Below are 27,698 nucleotides of genomic sequence, written 5' to 3'. Positions count from 1 at the left end.
TGGAACCTAACTCTTTTGCAAGTCAGGGAGTGTCTATACAAACAGTCATCCCTTCCACATCACTCATTAGGACCACACATGATACATGATGTGGAAAAACACAATGCGGAAATACCAAAACACATGGGATTAACTTTGGTTTCCATCAATCAAGATCCTCCTGCAATTTTCCCACAATTCTTTTAATTTAGGTGCATTCATTTGTCTTGAAAAACTGCTAGATTCATCAGCTGACTGAATTTTACACATTAAATGTGGTCAGCTGAAAAAAATCTGTCATTTGTGTGTAATCAAACCAACTAATAAAATATTGGAAACATTTTTAGCCACCATCATCAAGTAGAGAGCAAGAAATATGGCAAAACAAGCTAGATACTATGCACATTATCTCATGTCTGGGATGTATCATCACCCTGGGATGAATTGTATTTTTTCCTCTCTATATGAGCTTACTTTATCCATTTAAATTATACAGTTTACATACCACCATATACATCTTGGCACATATGAAAGAAACAACCATGTTTTGATGCCAAATCTTAGTTGGAAACTGGTGAAGATTGTTTGTTGACATTGTGTCTCCCAATGTCTTCTCTGAGTTGCAGCTTGTCTGTTTATATCATGTCTCTCAATGTCTTTCCTAAGTTGCTGCTTTCTTCTTTGGAAATACAACCCATTCTTTCACACCTTGGTTCTTCTTTTCTGATATATTTGTGCAATCAACCACAGCATATGTTTGCACAGCACCTGAGTTTGACAACAGCACTGCAAAACTTGTACCTTCCACCTTGGGTTTTCTGGGTGTTTTGGATGAGTTGGTGTGTCTGATATTGGCTGGATCTTTTGTCTTGGCATGGTTTCAGCCATCACAGTATCTCTGCAGCACAAATAATACTTGCTTGACACTTTTTGGGACTTGCCAGATAAAAGATTAGTCTCTGTAGAAACCAGTAGAAGATTGTTTCAAACTAAATATGTGTGAGGACATAAGAAATAAATTTGAAAACACTGGGAGCCTAGTTGAAAGTATTTAGCCCATTATAACTGTTATTTAGTGTGCATCATCAGATCCTGTGGATACTATTAGCATGAACACTTAGGAATATTGTTTTGTAGCTTATAGGTACAGTACATCAAGATGTATCACAAGAGGCAGTTTTAGAATGTGCATCTCCAGAGAACTGTGGGGAGCATATACTGAGTTCTACATTAAAACAGCTTGTGCTCACCGGCAACTCAGACCATTGCAAACCCCCCAGTACAGTATGGTACATACTTAATGCTAATGTAACTACAACAGCATAAGCCCCAAAGCCCCTTGCCACAGGTTATGATTGAAGTGTATTGCCTCATCATTACCACTAATTTGTTGGCAGACAAGGTGATGGGAGTTGATCAAAGCCCAATCAAAAGAGGGCATTGTACAGGACTTCATTATTTCACTATTAGCTCCTCATATCCAGTCTTACATATCATGGTTAATAGCAAACCATAATCATAAATTGATGTACAATTTTATAAAAATCAACCAGGTGTTCATAGTCATAGATCAGATATGTAGTCAGAATAGAGGAAAAGATGTTTGTAGTAGACATGATTAACCATGGGAATTAAATGAACTGCCAAGGTCATCATAGGTACGCCAGTTCCCTTCCCCCTTTTTTTCCCCTCCATCTCCACGAGACATGATGACAGCCAGCATAAAGTCCATGCAAATGAAAGTGGTGCAATGCATTGATAGAGTGATAATAGGGAGGTGACGACATTTTTCTGTGTATGTCAAAGCACACGCCTTACTGAGCTTGAGCATCACTTTTAACATGCTTCTCTTAATGAGTAAGTCTGCAATGGCCACAGTGGCTGAGGGCTCGAAGGAACAATTTGTTGTGTGTGTGGGTGTATGCATGAACTTAACTCCTAAAGGACCAGAGGTGGCCATAGCTGCTTTACCAGGCCAGGATTGGAGGTAGTTAGGTATAACTGTTCTGTTATTTTTATGCTAAATTTAGCTACTTGTTGTCAATTTTTATAGTTCAGTTATTGGTAATACTGCCTGTGAGCTAGTTGGGCTAATCTCTCAGTCTCCTCTGCTTTCACCATGTCAAAACACAGAGTGATTCTGACAAGTTCAGTATCCTGCCTTCTCCCTCCCGCCCTCACACCTCAATGTTACGCATATTACCAGCTCACACTTGACTACTTGCTTGCTACATGTCTTTGGGAGAGTGCAATTTGAGTGGAAACTCAAATGTTTAGCAAATGTGAAGAGAGCTAGCCATATCCAATCATTTGAAATGGACACATGGCAGGCAAGTGACTTACTCCCTCTAAAAGTCTTTCCTCTTCAGCTCATACATTTCTCCATAACCACTGCATGCTGAGACATCTGGATGGCATCATTGGAAAGAGGAAGACGATGTTGAGTACAAAGTTGATTTTATTTGCTCGTCCATTGCAGGCGAAGTTTAAGGTGTGTGTGAATACAGGCTATATTAGATGTTTAGCACTGCCAGTCCTTTATGGGTTAATCCCTTTGGGATCTACTGGGGGTTAGTTAGTGGAAGACAGGGCAAGGTCAGACCTGGATCCTGTCCTGTCTTTAGACTGGATTAAATGAATGACAGCACATTTTAAGGATGTATAACAAATACTTGCAAGAGGGTAATGAATGACATCTTAAATTACATACATTATTTACCTTGATTCAGAATTACCAGAAAGAGAGAGAGAGAGAGAGAGAGAGAGAGAGAGAGAGAGAGAGAGAGAGAGAGAGAGAGAGAGAGAGAGAGAGAGAGAGAGAGAGAGGGGTGAGTCAGTTCACTAAAAGCTGCATACCTCCCTCTTTTAGTTATCAAATGAGAGAGTAGTGTAGTGGTGGGGCTAAACTTTAGCCAATGACAGGAGTAAATTGATATCACCTCAGCTGTGATGATGATGATGATGATGATGACCAATAAGAAAAGAGCTTTCATGTCTCAAATCTCTCAGCCAATGAAAGAAGCTCTCTTGAGGATGGGATATATGCTGGGCTAGTGAATACATGAGGCATGTGTGTTTATATTCACGTGTTTGTGCTTGGGCTCAGCTTGGGTGTGGTATCCAGGGCAGGCGCTATGGATGGAAGTTCAGACTCTGATGAGTGTGCAGTATGGAAAAGCGTGATGTGCAAGTGCACAATATATGAAGAAGGGATGACTGTTTATGTATGTGTATGTATTTTATATATATATATATATATATATATATATATATATATATATATATATATATATATATATATATATATATATATATATATAATAGAGGTGAACAGGGAAAACATCTATTTTTTTTCTTTTCTTCGCTTTATTTGTTGCAATGTTTCACCTTTACAGAAGGTGTCTTGAGGCTAAAATATGTAAATACATTTAGTAGATCACTAAAAAGTATTTTAAAAATGGGAGCAGAGATACTAACCCATAAGGGACACAAAAATAAAAGTAAACAAAAGCCGACATATGTTATGATAGTGAGTAACAGCATGTTAACTAAAAAATAAATAAAAACAGCAGAGACAACGTAGAAGCAATAGTGATATATTGGTGAATATAGTAGACACTGATACTCAGAAACTGACACTCAGTAGATACTAGCTCAGAAACCAAAGTTCTGAGCAGAGTTTATAAAAGGTATAATTGGGATGATAATAATTGGTTATTTAATTCAGGTTTTAAGTGTTTAATATAAGTAGCTTCTAATATTTTAGTGTCTGTATGTGCTTCTGCTTTATGTAATATTCTGAAGTCTTTCTCCAAAAAAGAACACATTCATATGTGTTCGTATGAATGTGTTCTTATTGCTGACAATAGGGGATGACCTAGTTGTTTCTGTCTATGTATTGAATTACCTTTATGTTCACTAATGCTATGTGTTAGGTTCCTCTTAGTTTCTCCAATATATCGAGTCTTACAATTCGAACAATTAAATCCGTGATGTTGTAGATGTTCTATAGGCATACTGTCTCTAAATTTAAAGAAAGAGGCAACAGTAAAGATATTGGTGAAGAAAATTAATTTAGTGTCAGCAATTGTGTTTTAAGTATGGTAGTGAGTCTTTCTAATAGTATAAGATGGCCATAGTAAAGTAATTTTATGTATTTCTTAGGTGTTATTTGGGTATCATTAGAGAAAGGCTTATTAACTTTGCTGTCTAGAAAGTTATAGATAGTATTATTGATGATGCTTAGTGGAAACCTGTCATCATGGAAAAAGTCCTTAAAAAGTTAATCTCATGGTCAAATGTTTGACAATGAGATTCGAGTTGTAAGACGATATATTGGAGAAACCAAGAAGATTCAAACACATAGGATTAGTGAACATGAAGGTAATTCAATACGTACACAGAAACAGCTGGCTCATCCCCCTTTCTCAGCAATAAGAATACATTCACACGAAGATGACCACCCTTTTTTGGAGAAAGACTTCACAACATTACATAAAGCAGATGCACATACAGACATTAAAATATTAGAAGCTATTTATATTAAACACTTAAAACTTGAATTAAATAATCAATTATTATCATCCTAATTGTACTTTTAATAAACACTGCTCAGAACTTTGGTTTGGTTTGGGCTAGTAATCAATCTAACTCTCACAACACCACTCTCTGTTAAGTCTTCACCCTTCTACCAGCAAGTGCACAACAGGCCTGTTCCACTCAGCTACTTACTTATTTATTCCACTTGTGTTTCATACAATATCAGTGTCTAATATATTCACCAATATATCACTATTGCTTCTACATTGTCTTTGCTGTTTTTATTTATTTTTTTAGTTAACATGCTGTTACTCACCATCATAATATATGTCAGCTTTTGTTTACTTTTACTATTGTGTCCCTTATGGGTTAGTGTCTTTGCTCCCATTTTTAAAATGTACTAAATGTATCTATGTGTTTTAGCCTGAAGATGCCTTCTGTGAAGGTGAAACATTGCAAGAAATAAAGTGAAGAAAAGAAAAAAATAATTGATGTTTTTGCTGTTTGCCTCTACTGTATCTTAGAACTTCATATATATATATATATATATATATATATATATATATATATATATATATATATATATATATAGAGAGAGAGAGAGAGAGAGAGAGAGAGAGAGAGAGAGAGAGAGAGAGAGAGAGAGAGAGAGAGAGAGAGAGAGAGATAGATAGATAGATAGATAGATAGATAGACACACACACACACACACACACACACACACACACACACACACACACACACACACACACACACACACACACACACACACACACACACACACACACACTCACAGTAAGACCTCCATAAGTCAGCATTCTATAAGTCTGAATTCCACATGTCATCATGGCAAAAAAGTATTATTTGAAAAAAAATGTCAAAAAAGGCTACTTTTTACAAAACAAATAAAAATTTGCTATAGCAGTTTTTCATCCAACCTACTTCTATATATCCTACCATAAGGTAAAAATACTAAATAAAACATGGAAAGTGACTTAAACTTTTTATATTTTGTGCAGTGGTGGTTTTCAAGTATTTATTGATATTTCACATAAGTCAGAATTTTGATGAGTCGGCTAGGGTTGAGCCCTTATTTTGTTGACTTAGGGAGGTTTTAGCTGTATGTGTGTGCATATATATATATATATATATATATATATATATATATATATATATATATATATATATATATATATATATATATATATATATCACTTATTCATACTTTTTTGTGTGTGCATAATCATTGTTTTGTTTGCAATGCTTTACTGCCTTACTAACCTCAGTATTTCTTTAAAGTTTCAGAGCAAGCCTTAACGGTCTAGGCCCCAAGTAAGTGTGCTGTATATGGGAGATTTTGCAATGCTTGTTGAGTCTTCATGCCCTGCCTAAGGGGAGAATGTTTGTTGCTTTCCTAACATTGTAAAGATTTTTCATTTTTTTTTTTTCTTAGAAAATATGGTGTTGCTTGTGTATCTTATACTCTTGCTGTTGCATGCTTCATTCATTGTAGATGTAGCAGTTTTATTTATTCATTTGTTTTAATATAATGTGAAATTTGTTCTAATTTTATATTGTAGTAGGCAGAGTCAGTTATCAGTGTTCTGTGCTGGATTGCATTTCCTTATTTTTCTTAATTCCTCCCATACCTTACTGTACATCAAAATAATTAGAATTTAAATGTTTGTCTTCAATTTTTTGATATTTTTTTTATATGTAGAAGGGGGACTGGCCAAGGGCAATAAAATTGTAATAAAAAAGACCCACTTAGGTGCTGATCCCCAAACAGAGTTAAATATAGTCATCAAAAGTGAAAGGATAAGTGTCTTGAAACCTCCTTCTTGAAAAAAGTTCAAGTCATAGGAAGGAGGAAATACAGAAGCAGGGAGGGAGTTCCAGTTTACCAGAGAAGGGATGAATGATTGAGAATACAATAAAATCCCTCTCATCGGGCATTCGAGTATCTGGCAGCTTCAAGTATCCGGCACATTTTTCCCCGAGCCTTAAAATCCATAAAAAATCAATGTGTTCTCGTAAAATTGATTAAAATTCCCGTGCGAGGCATACTTTGTCCCCTCGCCACCAGAGCGCACTGCTTTGCGTCGCCCGCGGCCCACTGCACTGTGTTTACTCAGTGATTCAGTCCCACGTGTGCACTGTTTATCGCCTGACGCCTTCATCATGCCTAAAGTTGTAGAAAAGAGGAAGCGTGTTGTGCTTACACTTAAGCAGCTGATCAGATCAGCTGATCTTTGTTATGGTAAGATGCGTGAGTTTAGGGTGGTGATTGTGGACATAATTTCACTTCTATTCAAGTATCCAGCATGTCGGCGGTCCCATTGATGCCGGATAAGAGGGATTTTACTGTACTTGTTAACTCTTGTATTAGAGAGGTGGACAGAATAGAGGTGAGAGAAAGAAGAAAGTCTTTATGCAGTGAGGCTGCAGGAGGAGGGGAGGCATGCAGTTAGCAAGATCAGAAGGGCAGTTAGCATTAAAACAGTGGTAAAAGATAGCAAGAAATGCAACATTGCAGTGATGAGAGAGAGAGATTGAAGACAGTCAGAGGAGAGGAGTTGATAAGACGGGAAGCATTTGATTCCACCCTGTCTAAAAAAAAAAGTATGAATGGAACCCCCAGATATGTGAAGCATATACCATAAATGAATGGATGAGGCCCCTCTACAGAGTTAGCAGGTGAGGGGATAAGAAAAACTGGCAGAGACGACTCAATGCCTTACCATAGAAGCTGTTTTAGTTAGAGATGAGATGTGAAGTTTCCAATTCAGATTATAAGAACAGACAGATGTTCATTGTAGAAGGGGACAGTTGAGTGTCATTGAAGAAGAGGGGATAGTTATCTGGAAGGATGTGTTGAGTTGATAGATGGAGGAATTGAATTTTTGAGGAATTGAACAGTACTAAGTTTGCCTTGCTCCAATCAGAAATTTTAGAGAAATCAGAAGTCAGGCGTTCTGTGGCTTTCCAGTGTGAACTGTGTACTTCCTGAAGGATTGGAAGTATACAAAAAGATGTGGAAAAGTGCAGGGTGGTATCATCAGCGTAGAAGTGGATAGGGCAAGAATTTTGGTTTAGATCATTGATGAATAATAGGAAGAGAGTGGGTGTCAGGACAGAACCCTGAGGAACACTGCTGTTAATAGATTTAGGAGAAGAACAGTGACCATTTACCACAGCAGCAGTAGAACAGTCAGAAAGGAAACTTTGAGATGAAGTTACAGAGAGAAGGACAGAAACCATAGGAGGGTAGATTGGAAACCAAACCTTTGTGCCAGACTGTCAAAAGCTCTTGATATATCTAGGGCAACAGCAAAAGTTTTACTAAAATCTCTAAAAGAGGATGACCAAGACTCAGTAAGGAAAGCCAGATCACTAGTAGAGTGGCCCTGATGGAACCCACACTGGTGATCAGATAGAAGGTTGTGAAGTGATAGATGTTTAAGAATCTTCCTGTTGAGGATAGACAAAAAAATTTTAGAGAGGCAAGAAATTAAAACAATAGGACAGTAGTTTGAGAGATTAGAATGGTCACCCTTTTTAGGGACAGGCTGAATGAAGGCAAAATTCCAGCAAGAAGGAAAGGTAGATGTTGATAAACATTGTTTGAAGCATTTGATCAGGCAGTGTGCAAGCATGGAGGCACAGTTTTGGTAAACAATGGGAGGGATCCCCATCAGATTCATAAGCCTTCTAAGGGTTTAGGCCAGCCAGGTCATGGAAAATATCACTGCAAAGGATCTTAATGAAGTAGTCAGAGGGTGGAGGAGAGGGAGGAACAAGCCCTGAATTATCCAAGTTAGAGTTTTTAGTAAAGGTTTGAATGAAGAGTTCAGCTTTAGAAATAGATGAAATGGCAGTGTGAAAGTTAAAGGGAATAATATGATTCATGAAAAGAAGAAGCAGTTATGGGTATACTCATAGGTGGAACAGAAAGATCAAGCATCATTTGAGGTTCTATTCACTGAAACCTGAAACCAGACAAACATTTGAAATAAAAAAAATAAATAAATAAAAAAAAAAAAAATAAATAAATAAGTCAAATGCAGTAGGGTGCATGACAACAAACATAATTTGCTCAATGTAGCGTTCGTTATGGCAGATGTGCATTATAGCGATTTAAGAACCTGTAGGAAAAAATTAATTGCTTCCAGGGAACCATAAAATAATAATAATAATAATAAAAAGAAAAAAAAATGAGCACATTTCTACTACCACATTTGAGATACCAAATATATACAGTACCCTCCCAAGTTTTGCACATAGTCCCAAATTCTTACCATCCTGAGTTTTGCACATTATCACTCTGAGGTTTGCGCTGCTTTGATAAGCATCGGTCACATTTACCTATTTACTGTCAGCATCTCTCTCTCTCTCTCTCTCTCTCTCTTAAAGTAAGAACACTCATAAGGGTTGCTAAATAGAATACGACTGAGAATGAAAAAGCGGAATTATGTATACATGAGAGAGAAAGAGTGAGAAAGGATGAAGTGAAAATAACATAAAATGAATGAGGGCAAGAGAGAGAGAGAGAGAGAGAGAGAGAGAGAGAGAGAGAGAGAGAGAGAGCAGTATCACTTGTCCCTTATCTCTGGCAGATAAGGGGGAGGGGAGGTGACAGAGGGAGGTTTTGAGACAAAACAAAAAAAAAGGGGAAGAAAAGGAAAAAAAGTGAGGAAGGGACAGGCATTGGTATGGTGAGCAGCGGCTTGCACAGATGGTGAGTTAGCCTTACAAGTTTTAGCTTGTTATTCCGATTGTTATTAAAATTTCAGTGCTTGCATGAATGGCAAGTCTGTCTTGCCAGTTTTGGTTAGTTATTCTGATTGAATTTTTATTAAAATTCCAGTGCTTGCATGAGTGGATATTTATTAAAATTTCAGTGTGTTATTGCATTTGTACATTATAATGACTATACATTGTCATGTACTCTACTGTAATTGATTGAAATAAAACAAAATAAAATAAAAAATACATTATAAAAAATAAAGTACCATAACTTTCAAAATAAGTAATATAGCAAGCTTGGTAGATTTGATGTTAAACTACAGAAATTGGAATAACAAACTCTGTATTAGGATTTCCAAAAGAAAACAATGACTGCAATTATCTCCAAAGATCAGCATCCTTAAGCACCCTGTCACCTAGATTCCAAAATTTACTATGGACAGTTATTTGTATATTCTTGGGAATCACATCAAAGCAGCATATATTGGTGAGTTCATAATTTTGGAATGGAATAATGTTCTCCAAGAAGTTACTCATATCTTATTTTTTTGTTTGCCACATTTTTTTCGGGATTATCTTAGAATTGATGCAGTCAATTATATTATTACCCCCTTCAGTCCTATAACACTAGAATTGGTGCAATCACTTATATAATCAACACCCTTCAGTCCTATAACACTGTTATCTCTTGTATGAACATGACTTTTCTTTTGTGCAGTTTGAATTTCTTTTTTTTTTTTTATGTAAAAAAAGGGTAAAGGGCAAAACAAAAACCAATAAAGAAAAAAAAAAGCCCACTGAGATGCCAGTCCCAGAAAAGGGTCCAAAGCAGTAGTAAAAAATTGAAGGATAAGTGTCTTGAAACCTCCTCCTTGAAGGAATTCAAGTCATAGGAAGGTGGAAATACAGAAGCAGACAGGGAGTTCCAGAGTTTACCAGAGAAGGGGATGAATGATTGAGAATACTGGTTAACTTTTGCATTAGAGAGGTGGACAACATAGGGATGAGAGAAAGAAGAAAATCTTGTGCAACAAGGCTGTAGGAGGGGGGGAGGCATGCAGTTAGCAAGATCAGAAGAGTAGTTAGCATGAAAATAGCAGTAGAAGACAGCTAGAGATGCAACATTGTGGTGGTGAGAAAGAGGCTGAAGATAGTCAGTTAGAGGAGAGGAGTTGATGAGATGAAAAGCTTTAGATTCCACCCTGTCTAGAAGAGTGGTATGAGTGGAACCCCTTAGACATGTGAAGTATACTCCATACATGGATGGATAAGGCCCTTGGTACAGAGTTAGCAGCTGGGGGGTGGGTGAGAAAAACTGGCGGAGATGTCTCAGAATGCCTAACTTCTTAGAAGCTGTTTTATCTAGAGATGAGATGTGAAGTTTCCAGTTCAGATTATAAGTAAAGGACACACCAAGGATGTTCAGTGTAGAAGAGGGGAACAGTTGAGTGTCACTGAAGAAGAGGAGATAGTTGTCTGGAAGGTTGTGTCAAGTTGATAGATGGAGGAATTGAGTTTTTGAGGCATTGAACAATACCAAGTTTGCTCTGCCTCAATCAGAAATTTTAGAAAGATCAGAAGTCAGGCGTTCTGTGGCTTCCCTGCGTGAAATGTTAACTTCCTGAAGGATTCAATGTCTATGAAAAGATGTGGAAAAGTGCAGGGTGGTATCATCAGCGTAGGAGTGGATAGGACAAGAAGTTTGATTTAGAATGTCATTGATGAATAAGAATAAAAGAGGAGTACCACTGTTAATAGATTTAGGAGAACAGTGACCATCTACTACAGCAGCAATAGAACGGGTCAGAAAGGAAACGAGATGAAGTTACAGAGGGAAGGATAGAAGCCGTAGGAGGGTAGTTTGGAAATCAAAGCTTTGTGCCAGACTCTATCAAAAACCATTTGATATATCCAAGGCAACAGCAAAAGTTTCACGAAAATCTCTAAAAGAGGATGACCAAGCCTCAGTAAGGAAAGCCAGAAGATCACCAGTAGAGTGCCCTTGACAGAACCCATACTGGTGATCAGATAGAAAGTTGTGAAGTGATAGCTGTTTAAGAATCTTCCTGTTGAGGATAGATTAAAAAATTTTAGATAGGCAGAAAATTAAAGCAATAGGACGGTAGTTTGAGGGATTAGAATGGTCACTCTTTTTAGGAACAGGTTGAATGTAGGCAAACTTCCAGCAAGAAGAAAAGATAGATGTTGACAGACAGAGCTGAAAGAGTTTGACTAAGCAAGGTGCAAGCATGGAGGCACAGTTTTGAACAATAGGAGGGACCCCATCAGGTCCATAAGCCTTCCGAGGGTTTAGGCGACCAAGGGCATGGAAAACATCATTGCGAAGAATTTTAAAAGGTGGCGTGAAATAGTCAGATGGTGGAGGAGAGGGAGGAACAAGCCCAGAATTGTCCAAGGAGTTTTTAGCAAAGGTTTGAGCGAAGAATTCAACTTAGAAATAGATATGATAGGAGTGGTACCATCTGGTTGAAATTAAGGAGGGAAAGAAGAAGAAGAAGCAAAGTTAATGGAGATATGTCTGGCTAGATACCGGAAGTTGCGAGGGGAGTTAGATCTTGAGAGATTTTGACACTCTGTTAATGAAGGAGTTTTTGGCTAGTTGGAGAACAGACTTGGCATGGTTCCGGGCAGAAATATAAAGTGCATGAGATTCTGGTGATAGAAGGCTTAAGTACATTTTGTGGGGCACCTCTCTATCATGTATAGCATGAGAAGAAATTGTGTTAAACCAAGGTTTGGAAGGTTTATGTCGAGAAAAAGAGTTAGGAATGTACGCCTCCATGCCAGACACTATCACCTCTGTTACGTGCTCAGCACTCAAAGACGGTTTTCTGACACGGAAACAGTAGTCATTCCAAGGAAAATCAACAAAATACCTCCTCATGTCCCTCCAACTAGCAGAGGCAAAATGCCAGAGGCACCTTCTCTTAGGGGAATCCTCTAGTGAGCTTCCTTTAAAATGTGTTCTAGTGATCAGTGCTGACTAATTTTCTCCATAATAAGTGCCTGATAGCCAATGACAAGACCCTCAATTGAGTTTTTGTAATAATACAAGAGACCTGCTAAGTGGAAAGCTTCCTCAACTCTCTCTCTCTCTCTCTCTCTCTCTCTCTCTCTCTCTCTCTCTCTCTCTCTCTCTCTCTCTCTCTCTCTCTCTCTCTCTCTCTCTCTCTCTCTCTCTCTCTCTCTCTCTCTCTCTCTCTCTCTCTCTCTCTCTCTCTCTCTCTCTCTCTCTCTCTCTCTCTCTCTGGAGTGGACAGAGGATTGATTATCTGGATGATAGAGAGATGAGAACAGTAATACAAGACCAAAATTCATCTTAGCTGAAAGTAACTAGTGGTGTCCCACAGGGGTCAGTGTTGGGACTGATAATGTTTGTATTATATGTGAATTACATAAATTAAGAAATAGACAGTTATATGAACATATTTGCAGATGATGCTAAGCTGATGAGAAGGGTAGAAAATGTAAATGACTAAATGGTACTGCAGGATGATTTAAATAAGATAAATAGATGGAGTAAATCTTGGCAAATGGAATTCAATTTAAGTAAATGTAAAGTAATGGAGTTTGGTATGAGCAAGAAAAGAATACAATATCATTATGAGATATTATTATCAAAAGAGAAAATGGATTTGGGAGTAACAGTTACTGAAAATTTGATTCCAGACAGACACATTGATAAAATTACTGGAGAGATGATGAATTTGTTAAAAAGAATAAGAATAGCATTCTCATATTTAGATGAAGGAATGATAAAAAAAAAATTGTTGATTTCCATGATAAGACCAAGATTGGAATATGTGGCAGTGGTGTGGTTTCCTTATATAAAGAGAAATATTATAAAATTAGAAAGGGTACAAAGAGCAGTCACTAAGATGGTTCTGGAGTTGAGTAAGTCATCCTATGAAGAGAGATTAAGAATGTTGAAAATTCCTATCCTTGAAAATAGGGGAGAGAGAGAGAAGGATTTAATAAATGTGTATAGAATGATAAATGGTATGGATAATGTGGACAAAGAATGTTTTATAACTTTAGACACACAGGATACAAGGGGACACAGTAAGAAGTTGAAGAAAGTTAATTGTAGAAGAGACATAAAAAAATATAGATTTCCTCACAGAAGTGTAAACAAATGGAATGAACTCAGTGTAGACATTGTCAATGCCTTAACTGTCCAAGCTTTTAAGACCAAAATGGATAGATATAGAGATGGGGACCAAAATGGATAGATATGGAGATGGGATACTCCCCTCCCATAAACCACAACTAGGTAAATACAACTAGATAAACACACACACACATTCAATATAAAACACTCACTTGTCATTGTAAGCCCCCCACCCTTATTTTGTATATTTTCAGCATCATGGCTGCAACTCAAATAAACTATTTATATTATTATTATTATTATTATTATTATTATTATTATTATTATTATTATTATTATTATTATTATTATACAACTTTTCCCTGTGGTGGAGGAGTAAGAATACTGCCATAGTATTCCCTGCATATGGTAAGAGGTGACAGAAAGGGACAGAGCAAGAGAACTTTGGAACCCCTCTGTTGTTAATACCTAGCAAAAAGACAAAGTACTAAAGCAGGGAAGGGAGTTGGTTTTACTTCCCCACCCCTAAGACTTTGATCATTGGATGAACATGGATGTAGTACAAATGTATTTCATGGATGTAGTACAGATGTAAGTAAGAGTGAGAAGATAGGGTGAATGTTTGTTAAGCAAAAGCTCAACTATGTTAGCTCTCATTGAAGTTAAGTTTAAAGAAAAAAGTGAACATTTTTTTGGAAGTGTGACTGAGAAGGTGTCAAGTGTACAGAGAGGGAAAGAGTGAGGGAAGAAATAGCCCTAATCCTAAGTCAGAGTGTAGCAGTGTGTGATGGAATGGAAAGAAGTGTCATCAAGGCTGAGGTGAGTGAAGATGAGGTTAGGAGAGATGTGGTGTGTTTGAGTGCCTATGGGCCAGATGATGAGAGAGATGAAATGGAAAGGAAAAGTTTTAGACTGATTGAGTAATTGGAACTGGAGTCAACCTACAAGTTACTGGGGATTCGAATGCTTGTGTTGGTAGCAAGATAGTTGATGGTGCGGTAGGTAGGTATGGGATACCTGGAAGGAATAGAAACTCGGTGTGGAGCAAGAGATAGCAATAGCAAACACATGGTTTGATAAAAAGGCAATTCATATATATATGTGTGTATATATATATATATATATATATATATATATATATATATATATATATATATATATATATATATATATATATATATATATATATATATATATTTTTTTTTTTTTTTATTTATTTATTTATTTTTTTTTTGTAGGAGGGACACTGGCCAAGGGCAACAAAAATCTAGTAAAAAAAAAATCTCACTGAGATGCTGGTCCCTGAATAGGGTCCAAAGCAATAGTAAAAAATTGAAGGATAAGGATAAGTGTCTTGAAACCTCCCTCTTGAAGGAGTTCAAATCATAGGAAGTTAGAAATACAGAAGCAGGCAGGGAGTTCCAGAGTTTACCAGAGAGAGGGATGAATTTGAATTTGATTCCACCCTGTCTAAAAGAGTGATATGAGTGGAACCCCTCCAGACATGTGAAGCATACTCCATAAATGGATGGATAAGGCCCTTGTACAGAGTTAGCAACTGTCGGGGTGAGAAAAACTGGCAGAGATGTCTCAGAACCCCTAACTTCATAGAAACTGTTTTAACTAGAGATGATATGTGAAGTTTCCAGTTTAGATTATAAGAAAAGGACAGACCAAGGATGTTCAGTATAGAAGAGGGGGACAGGTGAGTGTCATTGAAGAAGAGGGGATAGTTGTCTGGAAGGTTGTGTCGAGTTCATAGATGGAGGAATTGAGTTTTTGAAGCATTGAACAATACCAAGTTTGCTCTTCTCCAGTTAGAAATTTTAGAGAGATCAGAAGTCAGGCATTCTGTGGCTTCCGTGTGTGAACTGTTTACTTCCTGAAGGGTTGGACATCTATGAAAATGTGGAGAAGTGTAGGGTGGTATCATCGGTGTAGGAGTGGATAAGGCAAGAAGTTTGATTTACAAGATCATTGATGAATTATAGGAAGAGAGTGGGTGACAGGACAAACCTGAGGAACACCACTGTTAATAAATTTAGGAGAAGAACAGTGACCATCTACCACAGCAGCAATAGAACGGTCAGAAAGGAAACTTGAGATGAAGTTACAGAGAGAAGGATAGAAGCCGTAGGAGGGTATTTTGGAAATCAAAGCTTTGTGCCAGACTCTATCAAAAGCTTTTGATATGTCTAAGGCAACAGCAAAAGTTTCACCAAAATCTCTAAAAGAGGATGACCAAGACTCAGTAAGGAAAGCCAGATTACCAGTAGAGTGGCCTTGACAGAACCCATACTGGCAATCAGATAGAAGGTTGTGAAGTGATAGATGTTTAAGAATCTTCCTGTTGAGGATAAATTCAAAAACTTCAGATAGGCAGGAAATTAAAGCAATAGGATGGTAGTTTGAGGGATTAGAACAGTCACCCTTTATTGGAACAGGCTGAATGTAGGCAAACTTCCAGCAAGAAGGAAAGGTAGATGTTGACAAAGTTGAAAAAGTTTGACTAGTGCAAGCATGGAGGCGCATTTTCGGAGAACAATAGGAGGGATTCCATCAGGTCCATGAGCGTCCCAAGGGTTTAGGCCAGTGAGGGCATGGAAAACATCATTGCAAAGAATTTTAATAGGTAGCATGAAGTAGTCAGAGGATGGAGGAGAGGAAGGAACAATCCCTGAATTGCCCAAAGAAGAATTTTTAGCAAAGGTTTGAGAGAAGAGTTCAGCTTTAGAGATAGATGTGATAGCAGTGGTGCCATCTGGTTGAAATAAAGAGGGAAAGAAGAAGAAGCAGAGTTACTGGAGATGTTTTTGGCTAGATGCCAGAAGTCACGAGATGAGTTAGATCTTGAAAGATTGACACATTCTATTAATGAAAGAGTTTTTAGCTAGTTGGAGAACAGATTTGTCATGGTTCCGGGCAGAAATATTAAGTGCATGAGATTCTGGTGATGGAGTGATGGATTAACTAGAGTATCTCTCCCAGATGCCTCAGTCTCAGGTTCTCAACTCCTCTACATTCATCAGTTTCTAAAAATACTCCCCACTTCCTCCTGCCTGACCAGCATCCAATCATCCTCTGCTTTCACCAGTTCATTGCCAGATGGTTCTTTCCAAATTCTCTTCATATCTTTCCAGGACATTTTCTGCTAACTTCCTCCTCCATCTTTCATCAGCCCTCCCTTTACCATTATGCACAGCTCTTTTCACTTGTCTTCTACTTTCCTTTTATCTATCATATGACATTCCATCCTTCTTATGTAACTATACTTCAAATGTCTTCTTTTTCCTTTACAGCCACCTTAACCTCTTCACACCACCATTCACTTCCCTTTCTCATTCCACATCCCACTTGCTTCCTACCACACGCCTCTGCATTGTCCACTATGGTTTTCTTAAAATTGCTCCACTCTACCTCAACATCATCCACCTTCTGCTTTCTCACTTCAATCCAATCCTTATTCAACATTTGAAACTCTACTACCTTTTCTCTCTTATCCAGTTCCCTCACTTTCATAACATTCCTTTCCTCTTCTCTCCTCTCCTGTGTGCCTCTCTTTATTCAACCTACCACACACTTCAGGGGAGGGGACCACAAATGTCCCCAGGTCGGACTGCTCTTCTGGTATCAACCCTAAGTGTCTTGACACCCCCCCCTCAACTTCTTCATTAACTTCTGCAACATTTGCAGACTTAGAACTAATTTTCAATCTGTAGAACACCACCTCTCCTTTACTAAACCTCATCTTCTTTTCCTTACTGAAACACAGGTGTCTGAGGCAACTGACAGTAGCCACTTTTCTGTTCCCTCCTGCTTTCTCTATCCTCATTTTCAATCCAAAGCTGGATGTTGCATTTATGTGTGCAATGACTTAACCTGCTCTTGTGCCAACGCTCTTGAATCTTCTGAGTTTTCCACCATCTGGTTACGACTACAGAGTCACTCTCAAACTAAATTTATCTGTGCTGTATACCTCTCACCTAATTCCTCTGACTATAAGAAATTCTTTTACTACTTCCAAAGTGGAGCACATTCTGACTCTCTTCCCTTTTGTGTAGATCTCCATTCTTGGAGACTTCAATGTTCACTATTAACTTTGGCTTTCCTCTCCCTTCACTGACCATCCTGGTGAACTAGCCTTCAACTTTGCTATCCTCCACAACCTAGAGCAATTGGTGCAACAACTTACTCATATTCCTGATCGTCTTGGAGATATGTCCAACATTCTTGACCTTTTCCTAATCTGTAATCCTTCTGCTTATGCTGTTACTCTCTCTTCTCAGTTAGGCTCCTCCAATCACAATCTCATATCTGTATCTTGTCCTGTCACTCCAATCTCTCTTCTGGTGCTTCTGGCATTTTGTCTCTGCTAGTTTGAGGGACCTTAGGAGATATTTTGCTGATTTTCCTTGGGAAGACTACTGCTTCTGTGACAGAAACCCATCTCTATGTGCTGAGCGCATAACAGAGGTGATAGTGTCCGGCATGAAGATGTAAATTTCCTCACTTTTTCTCGACCTAAACCTTCCAAACCTTGGTTTAACATAGCCTGTTCTCATGCTATACATGATAGAAAGGTGGCCCACAAAAGATATTTAAGTCTTCCATCACCAGAAGCTCATGCACTTTATATTTCTGCCTGGAACCATGCCAAGTCTGTTCTCCAACTAGCCAAAAACTCTTTCATTAATAGAAAGTGTCAAAATCTTTCAATATCTAACTCCCCTTGTGACTTCTGGCATCTAGGCAAAAACATCAATAATTTTGCATCTTCTTTCATTCCTTTTTTTCAACTAGATGGCACCACTGCTATCACATCTATCTCTAAAGCTGAATGCTTCACTCAAACCTTTCCATTCCTCTCACTTGGACCATATCCACTCAGAAAGACCCACAATACCTTCCTGAACTTTACTTTTGCTCACATGACATAGAAAATATCCACTAATGTTCTATCATGCACTTGAGAGAAAAGGAATGCTCTCTTTTCTTCTCCCTCTTAACACACATGACATCCTTCTATTCACAGCCAAACATTACAGTCTCCCTGTTCCATCCCTTTTACAACATGCAGGGAATACAGTAGCAGTAATTGTAGCCTCTGCCATGGTCTTTGTAATTTATCCACTTGTCTCCTCTGGCCTTCATCTCTTCCCTTATCCTTGTTATCAGTTGCTTGTTTAGCAATAGTTGACCATTTAGTTTAGTTTCTCTGTTATTCCCATTACATCAGGCTTAAACTCCTCCAGATAATCATTTAATTCTGTGATCACAGAGATAAGTCTGTTTGTGTTGTTATATGCCACTTTTAGTTTTCCCTTTCTTTGTTTTTCTCATCCATGTACCATTTATCAATCTCCTATCCATAACTCTCCAGTAGAAACTCTTCATTTTTTTTTTTTTTTTTTTTTTTTTTTTTTTTTTTTTAGCTTCAATTCTCAGCCTTTGTTTGTTTTCCTTTTGTCCAGATTCATGTCCCTTTTTAATCACATGGTCTTGTAGTCGGTATTCTTGGAGAGTTTTGCTACCTTTGCCAGGATTTCCTATGCTGTGACCTGTTACCAGTGTTGCCAAGTTGGCAGGTTATCTGCCAGATGTGATGGATTCTTATCTTTGCTAGCAGAAAAATTGATGCTGGTGGGCTGGGGTTTTTTTTGATGGATTTCTGTCTTGCTTCATAATTTTTTTGGGCATTTTTTTTGTATACATCCAGTAAATAACAAATTATCCTTACTTATTAAAATGATCTTGGAGGTCAAGATTCTTAAAACATGTAGTTGACTGGGAAGTGTTCAAAAGAATATTCTTGTTCGCACTCAACTGCTAATGATCAGAATTTTTGCACTCAGTTGCTAATGATGATCCTTGGCCTTCCCCAGTCTGAGTCAGGGTCACTCCCTTCTTGGTGATCACCACCCACCTCTCCCTCCTTTTACCCATCTCCTCCATCCCTCTCTGTCTCCCTTCCTTTTCCTTCTCTTTGTCCTTGCTCACATGAGATCAAAAGGGTTTGTGGCATTGGTTGAAAATTACAAGTGATTTCTTTGCAGTATGCTGATTCAGTATTATTTCTAGTTAACTTCTGTTAATTTTATAAAAAAAAAAAATTCTGGACTATGGAAAAGTCTATGTATGATGCCATAATGTTATTTGCTGTTTTTTGGTGAAAAAAAAAACAAATTGGTCTGGCGGGGTTTGGTGGTTTTTGGAGAGGGATGTGGTGGGTTGGCAGTCCCCAACCTGGCAACTCTGCCTGTGACCTCATTCTCACCTTCAGTTGTCTCTGGCCTCCCTCTATGTATTTTACAATCCTATATACTTCCTCTATTTCCTACTCCAAGTCTTATTCTTGGTCCTGGACTGCTCAAATAACTTTTCCTGCCAGGTCTTTTCTTCCCTCTCCCTTGCATGTCTTGCTGGATTCTTTTCTCTTCAAGGCTGAACATAACACATTTCTTTTCCATTGTGTCCCTCACCATAGCTTCTTTCTCCTTTATTACTTTGATTACTGTGTCTTTTGTCTTCTTCTCTATTTGATTCTGAACTATTTCTGTGAAATTCACCTCATCCTCATTTTTTTTTTTCCAGGCATCTCTCAGTTCATTTAGCTTGCTTTCATTCACAATTCCTTGAGGTTCCTTTTCATGTTTTTCCTCAATCCTCTTAGTCAAGTCTTTTCTGGGGATTTATATTTCTCTCTCTTGGCTTCTAGCTGGGTTTGTTCTCATTCACCAGCATTTGCAGTTTCTCTTGTAACTCAAGGAGCATGTTTTCCAAATACACCATTCTCCTATGTGCCATCTTCCCAGACAAAATATTGTCATTCTCTTTGAAAACCAGAGAATGCAACAGGTATACCATCTTTGTTGACTTTCGGGGTCTGATCTCTTGCGCAGGACTGTTCATCCATGATTCTGTTATTTCCCTCAGTCTTTTACCAGACATCTTTTTTCACATCAGGACAGCTCTGTTTTTCTTTTCTCTCCTCTCCCTGTACATAACAAACCAGGCTGTTGTGATGCTTCCACAAAGAAACATGGAACTCGGAGTGCTATGTCAAGATGTCTGCTCTACATGGTGGCATGTGTTTTGTCCACACGTCTGGTATTGCGGTGATGCAGCACCATTACACTTAAAACTGTGTGTGTGTGTGTGCGAGTCTCAGGTCAGGGTTCCTAGTGAATGGACGTATTTAGTGAGCAGTGACCTGACGCTAATATAGCTGGCTAGTGTAGACATGGCGCCTTGTGTTGCTGAGTCATCTGGTTGTGTTAGTTCTCCTGTTCTCGAGGCCTTCGTTGCGAAGGTCTCAGAGGTGGAGGCTGAGTTCCATCGAGGGATCTCGGAGGTGCAGGCTGAGTTTCGTGAGAGGATCTCAGACCTGCAGGCTGAGTTCTGTGAGAGGATCTCAGCACCTGTGGGAGGGTTGTGCCCCACCATCACCTTACCTAGTAAGGCGACGGAGGAGCAGTGGTCGGTTGTGTGCAGGGGAGCCAAGAGGTTGAAGGTCCTCAGGGCACCTTGCGTGGAGACGAAGAATCCCTTCAATGTGCTGGAGGAAGGGAAGGAGAAGGAGGTGGACATGGCAGGAGGAGGCAAGAAGGAGGGGGCAGATGCAGTTACCCTGCCCCAAGGTAGAGTGCTTGTGTTTGGAGATGGTCAGGTTAGGCACTTAGATAGTGCGTTCTGTGCTAGGGATAGGAAGCATAGGTCGAGGGTGTGTTTGCCAGGGGCCGGGATAGGGAAGGTAGCTGGTAGGCTAGACACGTGCTTAGAAAAAGATGGGACCAAGCCCATTGCTTTTCTCAGTGCGGGAGGGAATGACCTTGGTAAGGTCAGGAGTGAGGAGCTTATCAGGAGGTTTTGACAGGCTTTGGACAGGATTAGGGACAAGGGAGGGATCCCTGTGGTATGTGGTGTCTTGCCGAGGAGGGGAGTTGGTGCTGAGTGGCTGTCCAGGGATATTACAGTGAATAGCAGGCTAGCGAATCATTGTAAGAGTAATGGATGGACGTTCATTGACAACTGGTACCTTTTCTATGGTAGGGACACCTTGTACGCCAGGGATGGAGTGCATTTGTCACGCCAGGGTGTTCGTGTTTTGGCCAAAACACTCGAATGGGAGGTAACTGCACTCCAGCACTTTTTTCGTTAGTCGGGAGGGAAGAAGGGGTTGTGAGGAGAAGGCAAGGGGCAAATTAGTTAAATCTAGAAAGGTAGCTAGCTCAGGGAAAGTGAGAAATAGCTTAAGTGTTTACTACACAAACTGTAGAAGTATTCTGAATAGAATAGACTTGCTTAGAGGAATAGCGTGTGTAGAGAAATTTGATATCATTGCTTTAACTGAAACTTGGTTAGATATGTCACAAAAAGTATTTAATCCAGAGGTTAAGATAGATGGTTATACAATGTTCTATAAAGATAGGGAAAACAGGAGAGGAGGAGGCGTCGTGTTATACATTAGGGACACATTACAGTGTTGTATTAACAGTAGAATTAAAACAGATAACAAAGCAGAGTTGATATGGGTAGATATTAAGGAAGGATCGCAGTCAGTAGTACTAGGGGTAGTTTACAGACCACCGACCAGTACAAAGGAAATTAACACCTGACTGTGGCAGGAATTAAATAGAGCAGGCAGGTACAGTCAGGTATGTGTGGTAGGAGATTTTAATTTTAGGAATATCGACTGGAGTCTGATGGTGGGTAACAAGGAAGCAGAGGAATTTCTTAAGGTAATTCAGGATAATTTTTTAAAAGAGGTAGTCATAGAACCCACAAGGGGAAATAATATTCTAGATTTAATTCTTACTAACAGAGAGGAAGCAGTCATGCAGGTAGAGGTTGGAGGACAGCTAGGTAACAGTGACCAAAGGGAAATTAGGTACAATTTAGAATGGGAAGAAACTGTTAGAAACAAAAACACTAGTAAAATACCTGACTTTAGGAGAGCAGATTTTGAAGAATTAAAAAAGTGCCTACAAGGAGTGGACTGGCAAGGGATGCAGGGAGAGCTCAGGTCAGGCATGGAGTTCAGAGAGATAAGGCAGGATGAGAGAGGTGAGGTGAGGCGTGAGGGTGTAGGACAAAAGGAGGGAAGATGTGTCCGGAAGGGGAGGAGGAAAGAGGAAGGGGGAGATAGGTGAGTATGTTGGAATGTTAGGTCATGCTGAAATGAGAGAGGTGAGGTCAAGGTGAGTAGATGAGGGAGTGGAGAGGATGGTAGGGGCCGAGATGAGGGGATTAGGTGAGGTAAATGTAGATGAATTGTATAAATATTTCATAGATAAAGTTCACACAGGTCAGTTAGCAAATATCCTGTATAGGACAATAAGATCACAAAAAAATGACCCTAAATGGATGACTGCTAGGTTAAAGCATTATATAGGGCATAAGAGAAGTATATATAAGAGATCAAGGGCAGGTGAAGAAGTTTTAAGGTCACAATATAATGAATTAGTTAGAGCAGTCAGGAAGTTAATGAGGAAAGCTAAAGACAATTATGAATTAAAGGTAGCCAGCCAGGCGAAGACGGACCCCAAGGGATTTTATCAGGTATACAGGACGAAGAATAAAGATACTTTAGGTCCATTAAAGGCAGCAGATGGGGAGCTGGTTAGTTCTGAGAAGATTAGTAAACTTCTGAATGAGTATTTTTTAACTCTTCACCCAGGAAAACATGCAGGATATGCCAGATAGTGAACAGGTGTTAAGAGCAGATGAGAATGAGAAGTTGACAGATATTTCCATAACTAGGGAGATAGTGGAACAGGAGATAGATAAGCTAAAAAAGTTCAAGACACCAGGACCTGATGAAATATATCCCAGAGTACTTAAGGAATACAAAGAGATTATTAGTGAGCTGTTAGTTTCTGTCTTTAGGAAATCACTGGAGTCGGGTGAGGTACCAGTAATGTGGAGGCAGGCTAATGTAGTACCCATCTTTAAGAAAGGAGATAAAACTTTAGCATCTAATTATAGACCTGTCAGCTTAACTTCAGTTGCAGGTAAAATGTTAGAGTCAATAATAGCGAGGAACATTAGGGAACATTTAGACAAACATAACTTGATAAATCAGTCACAGCATGGCTTCACGAAGGGGAAGTCTTGCCTGACAAACCTGTTAAGTTTTTACAGTAAGGTGTACGAGGCAGTAGATAATGGTGATAGTTATGATATCTTATATCTGGACTTTAGTAAAGCATTTGACAAGGTACCCCATCAAAGGCTCCTGAGAAAGGTTACGGCACACGGGATAGATGGGAAGGTGTTAGGCTGGATAGGGTCATGGCTTAGTAACAGGCGACAGAGAGTGGTAATAAACGGCTTGAAATCTGAGTGGGGTCATGTAATTAGTGGGGTGCCACAGGGATCAATATTAGGACCATTGTTATTTCTAATATATATCAATGACTTGGATAGTGGAATTAGTAGTGATGTTCGTAAATTTGCAGATGACACAAAGATAGGTAGATTAATTAGGTCAGAATCAGATGCCATCGCCTTGCAGGCAGATTTAGATAGAATGAATGAATGGACAGATAGATGGCAGATGCAATTTAATATCAATAAATGCAAAGAACTTATCGTAGGTAGAGGAAAACCACACAATAGGTACACATTAAACAACCAAACTCTGGTAGGTACAGGGTACGAGAAAGATTTAGGAGTTATAGTTAGCTCTGAACTCCGTCTAGGGAAACAATGCATAGAAGCCAGAAATAGGGCAAATAGGGTACTAGGATTAATTTTTAGGAGTGTTAAAAGTAGAAGGCCAGAAGTGATATTAGAGTTATACTTGGCACTGGTCAGACCTCATCTAGACTACGCTGTGCAGTTCTGGTCCCCACGTTACAAGAAAGATATAGGTCTGTTAGAATCAGTACAGAGGAGAATGACTAAAAGGATACAGGGGATGAGGAGTATTCCTTACGAGGCGAGGTTGAAGCTGTTAAATTTACATTCTTTAGAGAGACGTAGGTTAAGAGGGGACCTGATAGAAGTCTTTTAAGTGGTATAAGGGTTATAACAAGGGAGATGTAAGCAAAATTCTTAGGATCAGCAACCAGGGTAGACCAAGAAATAACAGGTTCAAGCTTGAAAAATTTAGGTTTAGGAAGGAGATAGGAAAAAAAATTGGTTCTCAAATAGAGTGGTAGATGAGTGGAATGGACTCAGTAATCATGTTGTTAGTGCTAGGACACTAGAGAGCTTTAAGAGAAGATTAGACAAGTTTATGGATGGGGATAATAGATGGAAATAGGGAGGTATATTTCATACAGGGACTGCCATGTGTAAGCCTGGCCGCTTCTTGCAGCTTCCCTTATTTCTTATGTTCTTATGTTCTTAATATTACTTCAGGCCTTCTACTTTTAACACTCCTAAAAATTAATCGTAATATTTGCCCTGTTTCTGGCCTCTATGCATTGCTTTCTTAGACAAAGTTCAGAGCTAACTATAACTTCTAAATTTTTTTTGTACCCTGAACCTACCAGAATTTCATTGTTTATTGTGTACCTACTGTGTGGGTTTCCTCTACTTATGCTAAGTACTTTGCATTTGTTGATATTAAACTGCATTTGCCATCTGTCCATCCATTCATTCTTCCCATTTAAATCTGCCTGCAAGGCGATGGCATCTGATTCTGACCCAATTAATTTACCTATCTTCGTGTCATCCACAAATTTACTAACATCACTACTAATTCTACTATCCAAGTCATTGATATATATTAAAAACAACAATGGCCCTAATACTGATCCCTGTGGCACCCCACTAATTACCTGACCCCACTCGGATTTAGAGCCGTTTATTACAACTCTCTGTTGCCTGTTGCTTAGCCATGACCTTATCCAGCTTAACACCTTCCCATCTTTCCCGTGTGGCCTAACCTTTCTCAGGACCCTCTCATGGCGGGCATACCTTGTCAAATGCTTTACTAAAGTTCAGGGATAAGATGTCATAACCATTATCTTCTGTCTCGTACACTTTACTGTAAAAACTTAACAAGTTTGTCAGGCAAGACTTCCCCTTTGTGAAGCCAAGCTGTGACTGATTTATCAAATTGTCTAAAAGCTTCCTAATGTTCATGACTATTACTGACTTCATTATTTTACCTACAACAGAAGTTAAGCTTACAGATCTATAATTAGACGTTAAAGTTTTATCTCCTTTCTTAAAGATGGGTACTACATTAGCCTGCCTCTACATTACTGGTACCTCACCTGACTCAATTGATTTCCTAAAGACAGAAACTAACGGCTCACTAATAACCTTTCTGCATTTCTAAAGTACTCTGGGATATATTTCATCTGGTCCTGGTGTCTTGAACTTTTTTAGCCTATCTATCTCCTGTTCCACAATCTCTTTAGTTATGGTAATATTTGTCAACTTCTCATTCTCATCTGCTCTAAACATCTGTTCACTATTCAGCATATCCTGTTTGTTTTTCTGGGTGAAGACAGTTAAAAATACTTATTCAGAATTTTACTTATCTCCTCCCCAGAACTAACCAGCTCCCCATCTGCTGTCTTTAATGGACCTATATTTTTTTTATTCTTCGTCCTATATACCTGATGAAATCCCTTGGGGTCCTTCTTTTCCTGGCTGGCTACCTTTAATTCATAATTACTTTTAGCTTTCCTCGTGTTTCTCTGGTGACATGTTGTCTGATATGAATGCTCCCAGATGTCTTTCCAATGTTGACTTCTTTATGATATCTCCTTTAAGTTTATATTGCCCTGAAATCCTCTGCTTGCTTTTTCCAAACTCCATTACACTGCATTTCTTGATGTTGAACTCCATTTCCTATTTGCAGCTCCATTCCCAAATTTTACCAATGTCTTGTTGCAGCATTTCACATTCATCCTCATTACTCATTCTTTTCAGTAGTTTAACTTCATCAGCAAAGAGACTCATATAATTATCAATTCCTTCATCTGTATCATTAATATATATTGCAAACATAACTGGGACCAATACTGATCCCTGTGGGATCCCACTGATAACTTCCTTTTAAGGAGAATACTTGTCTAATTATCACTCATTTCCCTGTCTTTCAGAAAGTCTCTCATCCATTCCAGCATTCCTCCTATGATCTCTAGTTTCCTTAGCAGTCTTATCAAAAGTCTTCTCCATACTGAGGAGTACACAGTCAGCACATCCATCTCTTTCTTGAATTATATCTGTTATTCTATAGTAGAAACATCAGATTTGTGGTACATAATTTGCCTTTTCTAAATCCAAATTGACTCGTGGTCAGTGTGCTGTTTGCTTCCAGCTGTTCAGTCTGTCTGTCCTTGATAACTTTTCACAAATCTTGGCTACCACACTTGTCAGGGATAAAATAAAGGTCTAATTACTCAGATCTTTGTCATTTCTTTATATATTGGCACTATTTGCTTCTTTTCCACATATCTTCTTTGTCATTTCTTTATATATTGGGACTATTTGCTTTTTTTCCAGTCTCTTGGGCTTTTCTTTCCTTTAGTAAGCTCTCTATAATGCTATGTATCTTATCTGCCAGCTCCTCACTGCATTCTTTTAATATTCAGTTTGTAATTCTGTCTGGTCCATGTAACTTCCTCACATCCAACTCTCATTAACTTTTTTATTTCATGGACTGTGACCTCTATATCTCCCATTGAGACTGATCTTTTTTGCTCCTGTCCTTCCTCATCCCATTCACTTTCCATCATAAAGACTGATTGTAAGTGCTCATTCATAATTTCAGCCATTTCCAAATTGGCCTCATACTCCAATCCACTTGTGCATGGTTTCCTCATTTCCTGTTTATTTTTCAATATGTTACACGTATCTATAGGAGAGTTTTGGTCAATTTTTATGTTTGTCAGTTGTGTTCTCGTAATTTTCTTCCTCTTATGTATTTCCACATATTCATTTCTTGCTCTTGTATATTCCAGCTACCTCTCCGGATGTCTCCTCCTCCATCTCTTCCATGCCCTGTCTCTTCTTTCCTTTGCCACACCACACCTGTCAAACCACTCTAATTTTAATCTCCTGTTTTAATTTTGGTCCATGTTGTTCCATTCCCTGTTTATAGATTTCCAAGCTTTGACTTATGTTCAACACTCAATTATGACATGAAAAAGTTGCTCCTTTCTGTCTCTTTAAAATATTTTCTGAGTTCTTCAAAAGTCTGTTTTGCTATAAACTACCTGCCTTCCCAGTGCAGTGCTGTTTTCTTTCAAATGATACATCTCTCAGTTCCAGTTCAATTAGTATGTGGTTACTCTTGCCAGTAGGGTGATTGTATGTAACCTCTGAATATCTCAGGCTC

At 38.6% G+C, this 27,698-nt stretch overlaps 1 protein-coding gene across 7 annotated transcripts in view; it reads left to right on the top strand.

The window, feature by feature from the left end:
* The window catches only part of LOC135103722 (RING1 and YY1-binding protein A-like), an 82,473-nt gene that overhangs the window by 15,588 nt on the left and 39,187 nt on the right, over positions 1 to 27,698 (top strand). For 4 of the 7 annotated variants that reach the window (XM_064010355.1, XM_064010353.1, XM_064010358.1 and 1 more), the window contains exon 2: positions 5,818 to 5,850. The exons of the other annotated variants lie outside the window; for them this stretch is intronic. In XM_064010355.1, the coding sequence (XP_063866425.1) occupies positions 5,818 to 5,850 (33 nt within the window). The remainder of the gene's footprint in view (positions 1 to 5,817; positions 5,851 to 27,698) is intronic. 7 annotated transcript variants of the gene reach the window in all.

This window comes from Scylla paramamosain, chromosome 9 (assembly GCF_035594125.1).
Source record: "Scylla paramamosain isolate STU-SP2022 chromosome 9, ASM3559412v1, whole genome shotgun sequence".
Lineage (NCBI taxonomy): Eukaryota > Metazoa > Arthropoda > Malacostraca > Decapoda > Portunidae > Scylla > Scylla paramamosain.
Note: the sequence above shows the minus strand (reverse complement) of the source record. Positions and strands in the feature narration are given on the sequence as shown.